Source organism: Sus scrofa, chromosome 8 (genome assembly GCF_054392235.1).
Source record: "Sus scrofa isolate SSC_HxYL_T2T_F1_AM1 chromosome 8, Sscrofa_HxYL_maternal_Yorkshire_Landrace_v2.0, whole genome shotgun sequence".
In the NCBI taxonomy this organism is placed as follows: domain Eukaryota; kingdom Metazoa; phylum Chordata; class Mammalia; order Artiodactyla; family Suidae; genus Sus; species Sus scrofa.
In genome coordinates, this window is record NC_139390.1 from 119,758,271 (window position 1) to 119,770,559 (window position 12,289).

The following is a 12,289-nucleotide window of genomic DNA, read 5'->3' on the forward strand; positions in this document are numbered from 1 at the left end:
CAGTATTATCTTGACATAAATGTGTTGGGTTCATTGTTGTTGTTGTTTTTGCATATAAGTAGGTAGTTTTTATAAACCTGTAACTGGCAAAATTTTGCCTCTTCATAAGTCTATACCTGAGGATATTTGATTATGATAGAAGTTGGGGGGAGGGGTGTTGTGTACTTATTATTTAAAGCAAACATTTTAATAAATATACTTATTCCTTTTTAAAACTTTGTCTTTTCTGGATTTAGGGTCCCCCTGGACCACCTGGACCTCAAGGATTACAAGGGCCAAAGGTTGTTATTCATTTCACTTGTTTTTATTTACCACATATGGTATGGAAAATCCCATATTAAATATTTATGTGTGTGTGTGTATGTATATATATAGCTTTGAAAATAAATCTTACAAAATACTGGAGGAGCTGAAATAAGCAATACTGCTTAACAGAGCTAAGAATAGATCTGGGCTGAAGAAAGAAGGATCAGAAAAAAAATAAATATTAGGAAAGAAGGGAGAGAAATAAGAATGGTATTAAATTTACAGGAAGGAAACTGAGAAAAACAGAGAGTATTAAACAAAAGAAAAAGAAGTTTGACAGAAATTATAAGCATAAAGAAACACTAAATGCGGGTATGGGAAGTTCCTATTGTAGTTCAGTGGTAACAAACCCAATTAGTATCCATGAGGACATGGGATCAATCCTTGGCCTCACTCAGTGGGTTAAGGATACAGCATTGCTGTGAGCTGTGGTGTAGACCTGTAGCTATAACTGCATTTTGACCCCTAGCCTGGGAAGTTCCACATGCCATGGGTGCAGCACTGGGGGAAAAAAAAAAAGACAAAATAAAAATAAATGCGGTACATGGAAAAAGGAAAATATTTAAATAGAGGAGGATTGAAGGAAATTTACTCTGACACTAAAAAAGATCCTTTCCTTAAATCTTTTATAATAAAAAGAACAAGAAAAGCTTTAGCATGATGCATTCACAGATGACAGTTTTCAGTTATTTTTATAACACATACTATTATATATATATTCAAACATTCTGCCATTTAAATTTCACCTAATAAAACATCAACTATGAACAATAGAAACCAAGTTACTTAAGTATATCTAAAATTTGTTGATGGTGTTAGCTTTATCCCTCTAAACAAAGCTTATTCCACCACGTTTGATCAATTTAGCACATGGCCAGTGATTCTAGCTTTTCAGAACTGAGCTACACGTGTTGAAACATGACTTTCGTCATTGAGTTTTTTGTAGGAGATTCAAGTAGTGTTGAAATCCATCTTTTGCTTATGCCTCTTGAGACAGTTTATTTGCTAAGTGTAACACACACACACCAGCTTTTGTACTTTTCTCTTTCAAGATACTTAAAAACAGAAAGCTAGCATATAGAAACAATTATTTTTCTATTATAAAAAGAAATATTCAGTAAAATATTACTGAGGTCCTTGGCTATGTGAGATATATTTAGAACACAGACTCTAATTTCAACCAGATTTCATGTATAACATTAATGTAAGTTTATGGATTTTTTTTTTTTTTTTGTCTTTTTGCTATTTTTTTGGGCCGCTCCCGCGGCATATGGAGGTTCCCAGACTAGGGGTCGAATCGGAGCTGTAGCCACTGGCCTACGCCAGAGCCACAGCAACGCAGGATCCAAGCTGCGTCTGCAACCTACACCACAGCTCACGGCAACACAGGATCTTTAACCCACTGAGCAAGGGCAGGGATCAAACCCGCAACCTCATGGTTCCTAGTCGGATTCGTTAACTACTGCGCCACGACGGGAACTCCTAGGGATTTTTTTTATTTCTATTTCTCCACCACATTCTGGTCCCTAAGAGTTGTAAGACAAAAAATGCTCCAATCATGTACAGTCTTTATTCCTAGTAAGCAAGTTGGCCTGGATCTTTATTCTTTCATATATTTCTTTAATATATTGGTAAGAAGGACTAGCAAACCTGGAAGGAAATCTGCAGATTCCTTTCTCCTCTATGTAGAGTCAACCAACGTCTAAGGTTCTTGCTCTATCCCTTCAGTCGACCAAGTCTCCAGAAGCAAAATTGTCCTCAATGCTAAATATGTGCCTTATTCCCTACAAACCTCAAACACTTCTGAGACTTGACTCTTCTTCACGGCCCAAAGGCCTGCAGAAGCCCAAAAGTTACTTGACCCGAAAGAGGCAAGGACTCCCCAACTAAGAGGGCTGTATCATTAAACCTGCAACCCTTGCGTTCTATAGTCCAATTGCTGTTAACCAAAGGTTAATGTTTAAGCCTCTACTCCATGATAAGAACTAATATCTAGTAGATAGAGGGTATAGAAAGGGGTTTCAGCAGGGAGCTTTCAGCCTAGCGATGGAGGAAGGTGAGTAAAAGCATAATTATTAATAGTAAGTGCTTTGGTTAAGAGGCATACGAAAGGGCTCCTCTCAGTCCCGGGGTCAAGGAGGACTCCGAGCTGAAACTGAAAAGCAGGGGGAAATTGACCAAACGAATGTCTAGACAGGTAGGGTGGGGAGGGGGTTAGTCTCTCCCTGCCACCCTTCCCAGTGTGTGTCACTCTGCCCTACCTCACACACCCCACAGTGTGTGATAATTGAGATCTTGGCTTAATTGACACGGTCCTTTATTCTTTCCCTGATCTCTCTTTGAGAAGGTCGGGATCATTGGAGTGAAGTGTGCTAATGCCCAGGAGTCAGCAAGTGCAGCATGAGTCAAATATAAAACCCAGTCTCATGCAGGACTCTCAGCCTCTGGCTGAATGGGAACTCGTTCAATTAGCATTTCTCCTTCCTTTATGAAACAAGAACTGTTTGACTTCTTATATATCAAGTAACTTTACAAACTACTTCTGGTGGGTGGAGGATAAATGAATAACACACAAATTTTATTTTTCTTGTAAACATTAATGGGTCACATTTTGAAGATAAAAGTTTAGCAAAGCAACCATTATTGGACCCAGGGTATTGACGAGTGTTCAGACTGGATGTAACTGGGGCTTAGTCATTTGCATCCAACCTCAACAGATTTGTTTGTGGTAAAATAAACGTTGCCACTACCACAAAGAGCAGGAAACCTGGAATAAAAAAGGCCTTTTCTTTTTTTCTTTTTTTTTTTCTTTTGATTTTCATGCCTTCCTTCAACATTTGGAAGGCTCAGATTTCATGCTGTGGCCAATAGCTCTTAAATTTTTTACCGGGGAAAGGAGCTCTGGCCATTTCAATATTGTGGTTTATAACATCACCAAGAAAGCCTTTCTAGAAAAATACTGCCTGAAGTCAACTCCCTGGAAATCTGTTTGTGAGGCAGGCCGTTCACACATTCCAAAGAAGTGTTTTCACAAAGATTCCACAGTGTGGGAATCAAAAACATTTATAATGGGATCTACATAAATGACTCATTAATATAAAATAATATCTTGCCCTTCAAAGAATTTGTTCTTTCAGTATTTTTCCAATTGTAAGGTGACTGGACATTAAATTTGTTTTAATAGAACATCTTCAGTAAAGAAAAAATAAATCCATATATTTAGAGTTTGTCAAGTTTTCTAATAAATCATAATGTGAATAGTAAATTTAGTTCATTCCTAGCATAGTATAGGAAATTGAATTGATCCCAGAGTAATTTTATGCGGATTAAGATATTATCTGATTTATTATATCCTTCAGTGAAGCTTATCTGGAAATAGCATATGCATAATCATTGTGAATTTGGATTCACTGTTCAAACAATGTGAAGTTAAATATTATAAATTCATGGGGCCTTGCATTTTATTGTTTCTTAAGTCAACTGTCATGTTTTTTGTTTTTTTTCCCTAATCATAAAATAAGAGAAATCATACAGATTTTTTTTTATATAGATTTTTTTAAGGAGAAAAAAATTGAGTCATATAGGTTGTTGCTATAAGGTATGATCAGCCATCAAATGATATTATTTTTATTTTACCAATTTTTTTAGCCTGCATCTCACATGGCTAGATTAAAACCCTAGATCTCAACTACATATATGTATTATTATATGTGATATACAAAAATGTTTTTAAAAAAATTTTAAATGATATTTTACTTGGTATATATATGTACCATGATGTAATAATGTCCTCTTGGGTTAGGATGCATTTGCTGAAACTTAAATTGTATTGTCACCAACTAGAATCATTTTTTACATCATATTTATTTAGTATGCTACCAATAGTAAATAAGAAGCTAACCATCAATTTTTATCTTAACAGGGAGAACCAGGATCTCCAGGAGTCCCAGGAGTTGATGGAGAGCAGGTAATTTTCAAAGATACACAGTGTCGTTTAAAGAATCATTTTTTCGGAGTTCCCATTGTGGCTCAGCCTGGGAACTCACATATGCTGTGGGTGCGGCCCTAAAAAGACAAAAAAAAAAAAACACATGTCTATTTCCTGACTGTAAAAGGAGAATAAAAACTACATCCTGAATCACCCCTTAGAGCTGTCATGAGAACAAAACAAGAACATGAAGGGGGTTTCTGTCCTGGCTCAGCAGAAACGAATCTGACTAGTATCCATAAGGACGCAGGTTCTATCCCTGGCCTCTCTCAGTGGGTTAAGGATCCAGCATTGCTGTGGCTATGCCATAGCCGGCTGCTGTAGCTCTGATCGGACCCCTAGACTGGGAACTTCCATATGCTGCGGGTGCGTCCCTAAAAAGACCAAAATAAAAGAACATGCTGGAAAAGTGGAAGCATTTCTAATCATTAATTGAACATTAGTGTGCATAAATGATTTGCCTGTCTATAGATTCTGGACCAATGAAAACTGTTGGTAGTTAGATCCCCTGCCTGCATTTAAGGGGGATAAAAGGATATAATGGGTGGAGATAGGAGAAATTTATTTGGACTTTTGTGTGTTATAACAACACAAGGTCCTGGTTCAAAATGTGTATTGTTCCTTTGAGCATTAAATCCAGTAAGTTGTTTTCAGGCTGGTGATACAGCATTAGCTGCCAGGTATAAATGTGGAATCATGAGAAGTGATTTTCGTACTTAAATGGCCTGATTAATAGAACTTAATTCCTTCCATTACAGGGGGAGATGGTATTGACTCAGTGTAGATGATTGTTTTAAGAGATAACTGTACTTAAAAATGAAAATCCAGAGTTCTCATTATGGCTTAGCGGTTAACAAACCTGACTAGCATCCATGAGGATGCGGGTTCCATCCCTGGCCTCGCTCAGTGGGTTAAAGATCCGGCGTTGCCATGAGCTGTTGGGTAGGTTGCAGACACGGCTGGGATCCCACATTGCTGTGGCTATGATGTAGGCTGGCCGCCACAGCTCCAACTGGACCCCTAGCCTGGGAACCTCCATGTGCCGTGCATGCGGCCCTAAAAAAAAAAAAAGAAAAGAAAAGAAAATCAGAATCATGTCAGCATGGGACTCACCTATTGACAGAATTGATCTGGAATTCTGTTTTCCCTAGGATGTAAATATCAATGGTCGGTATGATTCTTAAATGCAAACCATATCATTTGTAGGGACTCAAAGGCTCAAAGGGGGACATGGGGGATCCAGGCATGCCAGGTGAAAAAGGAGGAATTGGTCTTCCTGGATTGCCGGTATGTTTATTCTTTTAATGATGTGTTCATATAAAGATAAATAATCAGAAAATTGTTATATTGTTAGCTGCAGTCTCATCTAATGGTTCATCTAATATTTTTATTTTTAAATATCTGAGGTGTTATTGGTTAATTACTAAAACTAAGGCTCTAAAAATAATTTTAAAGGATCTAACCAAATGAATTATGAAATAAACCTTTATATGTTTCTGAATTTTCTTCACTAGAATATAGTAAAGTAAATATAGTTGGTCATTAACATGGTTTACATAAGATGTAGTAACTAATCAGTTTTGAATAAACCATAATAAAAAATAAACCAAAACATATAAAATAATTAAAAAACAGATTACTCTGGAAAGTGTTCTCTTTATGTGTATAATATTATAGGATTATGTTTTTATGGTTTTCCCCCATAATTTTTACTGAGAATTTGGAGAAGAAAATGTGGGAAATTATAGGAAAAAATTTTAGCAAACTTCACTGCCCTAGAGCTTTTTAATTTTTTTAAAACAAGGAAATATATAAACAAATTTCAATGAAAACTAAGCTAAAGGACTAACCTTTGGTGTTTAAAGTGTGCACCACTAAAAATACAGCATTTATAAATCAGATCTCTTTAGCAATGTACAAGTTTAACCAATCAAGCAGAACTTGATTTTTATTTACTTTATAATTTATTTCACATATCACCCACAATCCTAGGGATTTGAGGAAGCTTGCTGTTTCAGGCTAAAATGCAAGGGGATAAATCCTTCGCTTACATATCATGTGCACGATATTATAAAAATGTCAAAAGGATGATGGATTTGGGGAGAAAATTCAGCTGTTTCTTACACTTTGAAAGTAACTTGACCAGCTCTGCTCTTACTGGTTGTTTGTAGGGCGCCAATGGAATGAAAGGAGAAAAAGGAGACTCCGGATTGCCAGGTCCTCAGGGTCCTTCCGTAAGTCTGTGGTGGCTGAACTTCCATGGTCCCCAAAAAACTCTGCAATGGGCCTATTATTAGCCTACTTCAACCCATGCCAGATGGCTTATCAGATGTAAAAAGACCATGAACCTCTTGGTCTGTCAAACTGTAGAAGAAATATCTGTTCAGCCTTGTGCAGCGAGAGACAAAAGTGTCTCAGAGGTCTCCATGAGAAGCAATTTTTCAAAGGACTGTCTAATCCTGAGGAGAAAATCAATGGTTTTCCCACGATGTTTGTGGATAGAGTTTTGTGACTATAGAACCTACGTTCTTTTTCTCTCCAGAGCCCTATTGTTGCTTAGTGAAATATTTGAGAGTTTAACAGTGGTTGTAGCATTACAGCATTTCTTGGTAATCAGTTGCTTCCTTTTCTTTTAATGTGCTTTTGATTTATTTTGGCTGTGGTGGCATGGCTGTATTTTTTTAAGTTTTTTTCTTCTCAAGAAGGAATTTCTAGAGAATCAAACGCATCGCTTCTTCCAATATCCGTCTTCCCCTACAACCATTAATGGCCTTAGCAGAACTCCAGCATGAAATTCAAGCCTAACTGCCTTATCTAAATGAAGTAACCAAATACGTGTTTATTTTTCGGACGTGCAGATCATAGGCCCACCAGGCCCACCGGGTCCCCACGGCCCACCAGGCCCTATGGTAAGTCTCTCTTCTCTCCAAAATGTAATCATTTATTTAAGAACATGCTACCAGAGAAAACGTGAGCACACTCCTCCAAACATCCAGCTTGTATTCTGTACTGCTTTCCTGTGGAGTGGACAGAAAACAGAAGGCACTTTTTGGATTTCGGTGTTGTCTTTCACTGTCCTAAACACATCTTTTGGAAAGAGACAGGGTAGTTTTGTGATAGGAAAGTTGAAGAAATAGATTTGATAAGCTTTATTCTACCTTTATGGTATGAATATTTGAAAATCATCTTAACCAATCACTGTCCTAGGCCATTAATAGCATAACAAGGTAAATAAATGTAGCCATTAATGAATGTTACTAACCAACTTTGAGGATGGAGACTCTTTAATGAAATGTATAAGAACACCTATAGGAAGCTCCCGTCGTGGCTCGGCAGTTAACGAACTGACTAGCATCGATAAGGATGCAGGTTCAATCCCTGGCCTTGCTCAGTGGGTTAAGGATCTGGCATTGCCATGAGCTGTTGGCTAGGGGTCCAACCACTTCAGCTCTGGTTGGACCCCTAGCCTGGGAACCTCCATGCCGCATAAGGTGTGGCCCTTAAAAGACAAAAAACAAACAAACTTATAAAATTATAATAAAAATTAAAGCTTAAAGCTCACTTCCACAGATGATACATATTGTTAGATCTTTTTCTTTTCACTTTTGCGGACTTTAGTAAATACAGTGTTGACTGCAAGTATCCCTCAACCACCAGTGGAGACGATGACCATGTCCTCATGGAACTTATGTTCAGTGAGACATTCCCCCACATGTCTACCTAATGACAGTTGTGTTGAACTAGGAGGCAGAATGCTTCAAGTGCTTTTGACTGGGACGAGAGGGAAACAAGTCAGGCAGCCTCTAAGGTCATATTCATCTCAAAGGTATCTCAAAATACCATATCTTCAACCACAGAGATTAAATAAACTGTGGGTCACTCTTCCTATTGTGCTCTAAGAAAGAGCATCATTGAAATGATCCGGTCCATAGACCCAATCATCTGCTCCTTACTAACTGCCATTTGTAGTTCATACCACAAAACAATCTTATTTTCTTTAAACAGCTCCTTAGGAATTCAGCAAATGGCATACTTTAGGCTTTTTTATTCTCCGTCCACTTTAAGTTTGAAGATTAAATTTTAAAATGCTATATCGGAGTTCCCGTCGTGGCACAGTGGCTAACGAATCCGACTAGGAACCATGAGGTTGCAGGTTCGTTCCCTGGCCTTGCTCAGCGAGTTAAGGATCCGGCGTTGCCGTGAGCTGTGGTGTAGGTTGCAGACGTGGGTCGGATCCTGCGTTGCTGTGGCTCTGGCGGAGGCCAGCAGCTACAGTTCTGATTAGACCCCTAGCCTGGGAACCTCCATATGCCGTGAGAGCGGCCCAAGAAATGGCAAAAAAAAAGACAAAGAAAAAAAAATGCTGTATCTATTCATATCATGAAATTACATAAAGGAATTTTTTAAAAAATTTTCTAAAATGAAGTAAGAATGCTTGATAAAATGGCCATTCCCTGAAAATGTTTATCCGAAACTTATCTGAAGAGTAAATAGGATTCTAGTGCAGACATATGTAACAAATACCTATGCTTGATTAAAAAAATTATTTTCCTACCATTGTATGATTTTTGCTGATGAGTATTTAAATATTCTTGTATCCAAGTAGGTGATTTAAATGACTTGAGAAGTTTTGAGGTTTCAAGCAATCCACAGTAACCTTTAGGTAATTTAGGTTGGCTAATTAGTCTCTATATTTAGTTTTTCCACAAAATACAGAGAAAAGGCTTTGGTTCATGTCACTTCCTTCTGTTGGTAAACAATTATAAGAGCCTTGAATTATTCATCTTTGTAAAAATAAATAAGTTCTAAATAATGCTTAGCATTTTTGGACTAACCTTTTCTTAGCCTTTAAATTGAAGAAATGATGCAACATGGTTCTAAACTTGACTGTCACCTCCTCATTTTCTTCCTCCTTTAGATTTCTCAAAATCTTGGGTCTAGAGGAGTTAGTAATGAGAAAGGTCTCCTCTTCACTGCTGCTTAAATTCTGGGACTTTTCTTTGGCAAATTTATGTCTTTTAAGACCTACCCTCTATTTCATCTCAACTTGTAATGTACCTCACATATTCCATCTAGATTTTTTTTTTTTTCCGTCTTGTCTTTTTAGGGCCACACCTGTGGCATGTGGAGGTTCCCAGGCTAGGGGTTGAATCAGAGCTGTTGCCACCAGCCTACACCAGAGCCACGGCAATGCCAGATCCGAGCCGCGTCTGCAACCTACACCACAGCTCACAGCAACGCCGGATCCTTAACCCACTGAGCGAGGCCAGGGACCGAACCCTCAACCTCATGGTTCCTAGTCGGATTCCTTTCCACTGCACCACAACGGGAACTCCCCATCTAGATTTTTTTTTTAAATAAAGATTTGAGAATTAGAAGTAGTGAGGGTTCACAAACACTTTTTTTTTCTGTTTTCTTTTTTCTTCCATGTAACCCTGGCAGATTCCTCCCTTCCATCTCACAACTATTTAGCAGAAAGGATTGCTATTAATGAATTTCCTATTACGGAGCAATCCACAGCTAGAAGGAATTTCGCTAGGTATTAACATCCACTGGCCTACCTCTAGCTACAGCTCAAATAAACATGATTCTTGTTTTACATCTCTTTTGTCACTTTATGTAATAGTCACTTCTGCTGGGAAATAGGCAGTCATTTCTTAATTAAAGGCTGCATTTTTTCATTTTCAGGGACCCCATGGACTTCCTGGACCAAAGGTAATACAGCAAATCCCTTGATTATTTGATTTCTGTTTCCTTGTTAATCATGGAGAAGCATGACGGAAGCATGTCTGTCCTGTCTTATTTATTTGTCAAGTAATGTCGATAAGCTTTAAGCCTTTAAGTATCCAGATGTTTAAATCTCACAACAACGAATGACTTAAATCAAATTTAAGTGATATCACCTGGAGACAAATTAGTCCTCATTTTGCCTTTTTCTTTGTCACTATGGAAGTTTCTTAAATTACTAATCATAACATACTCAAAATCAACCGTTTAGAAGTGAATCCTCTGACCAGTCCAGCTGCTCTTTCTCAATATGGGATCTTTAGTTGTATATTCAGAGGTTATGAATTGATACTTCTTGCTTGTCATATAGCAGTATTGTGTCTAAATGCTTTGATTATCCAGCATCTCAATTTTGTGCTCTCCTAGAGTTCACTAGTCTAGAATGAAGTGGGCTGTTCCACAAGTGTGCTATACTGAGGAGAAGATTATATCACATACACCCAATTCGTACTCTGGATTAACAACAGAACAGTGGAGACTAGCCCTTCCTTGTCAGGATTAGTGCAGCTTGTGTTGTGAAGATGGATAAAGATGTGTTCTTTGCCTTTGTGTAGACTGAGAAGGAGAACATCTTAGAGGATTAAAATAAGCCCTGAAAGATGAGCTCTTCTTTCAGGGAGCACATGTGACCAGGACCTATGTTCTCATCCTAGCTTGGCCGCTGACAGGCTGTGTCACCTTGGGCAAGTTATTCACCCTCTCTAATCCTTCATTTACTCAACTAGGTAACTTACCTCAGAGTGATGTGATGCTTTAATAAGTTATGGTTGTAGAACACTTAGCAAAATGTCTGGTGTATCTGTTGATAAACACCCAATGAGTGCCAGTTATTGATTTCCTTTGTTTTGAGGCTTTGTTCCTAAACAGAAAGATTTAGCTGGTCCTTAAGGCTGCTTGAGAAAAGTTCCAGGACTCTTGAGAGCTCCTCAGTAGCGAGTTCATTTAAGTGGTGAGGGGTGGAGAACCCATAAATGCAAGGTTGGCACTAAGAATCCGAGAGCCTAGAGATAGTCCCCCCTCCTTTGAGGACTCGCTCTGGCTTGCCCAGCACTGGCGGTGGTAGAGATGCTGTCTGACTCTAGAAACCTTTGTTTCCTTTTCAAGGTGAAGCAAGTAACTCGCCCAAGAAAGGGAAGAGTTCACCCCTCTTTATTCCTCTTAGAATACCTCACTTTCTGGTAGGACCAGGGTCTTAGTAGCAGGGATCACAGTTTCGGGTAAGAGCATTGTCATGGGGACCAAAGAGAGAGCTTGTCTTCTAGCTCTATGGTCTTGGTAGTTATCTAACCTCCTTGGGCGTCTTTCCCACTCTGGAATAAAGGGTATTTCCCTTCCTTGACTTCTCTTTGGATTTTAAGGTGCCGCAAAAGACCAGATTAATCTCAATGACTCAGTCCAAAGCCACCAAGATTGTGTTATTAACTCTATGAGTGATCCAGTTATCCCAGCATCATTAAATTTATAGATAGCCAAGGTCTTTTTAATATCTACAAGGCAATGATTTATTTTTCCTATACTTAACTTCAGTTGTAACTTAAATCATAGATTTCAGAGAATTACAAAGGTGAAAAAGCTTCCTAGATTACCTTTGTGCCAGTTCCTTGACTTTATAGATGATAAACTATAAGCCAGAGGTTTAGGTTATTTGCCCTTAATTACACTGGTAAATAAATGACAGATCTGGGACTGGCATTTAGGTCTAGAGTTGAAATTTGAGATTTTTGCCACAAAATTTGACTGTTTATAAACTCATCTTCTCAATTAATGCCCACTCCCATCAATGCATGATTCTTCACCAAATTTCATAGCCTACCAAGGATCCCCAGCCTACTCAGCATCTCACGATTACTTGCTAAATGAAAGTTCACATGCATGCAAAGCCATGAATCTCAAATTGAAGCCAGTTAACTGAAGTTGACTAACGAGCCTTGGCCTTAATCTCACATTGACTCTAGCTCTGTGACATTCCCAGCATCATACCTTACTAACCATAGTACATTTGGATTTCCTGTAGTGGCAGCATTGCAAACTTCCCATTCTTGAGAAGATCATCAAAATCCACTAGATTGTGCTATGTGTTTATTATTTTATGACCCCTTTGAAAGTTCCAATATATAGCATAGTTCCATGGATGAGTCTAGCTCACTGTTTCCCAGAACTTCCTGATGAGAAGAATCACCTGGGAGGCTTATCAAAAACCCCCATTCC

The 12,289-nt window shown here is 38.3% G+C and overlaps 1 protein-coding gene across 50 annotated transcripts in view; it reads left to right on the plus strand.

The window, feature by feature from the left end:
- COL25A1 (collagen type XXV alpha 1 chain) overlaps positions 1-12,289 on the plus strand; it is a 456,561-nt gene that overhangs the window by 411,022 nt on the left and 33,250 nt on the right. For all 50 annotated transcript variants that reach the window (XR_014813225.1, XR_014813215.1, XR_014813219.1 and 47 more), the window contains 6 exons: positions 237-281; positions 4,229-4,273; positions 5,501-5,581; positions 6,466-6,528; positions 7,153-7,203; positions 9,983-10,009. Coding sequence is in view for 32 of the 50 variants with exons in the window: in XM_084973255.1 (XP_084829381.1) it covers positions 237-281; positions 4,229-4,273; positions 5,501-5,581; positions 6,466-6,528; positions 7,153-7,203; positions 9,983-10,009 (312 nt within the window). In the remaining 18 variants the exon portion in view is untranslated. The remainder of the gene's footprint in view (positions 1-236; positions 282-4,228; positions 4,274-5,500; positions 5,582-6,465; positions 6,529-7,152; positions 7,204-9,982; positions 10,010-12,289) is intronic.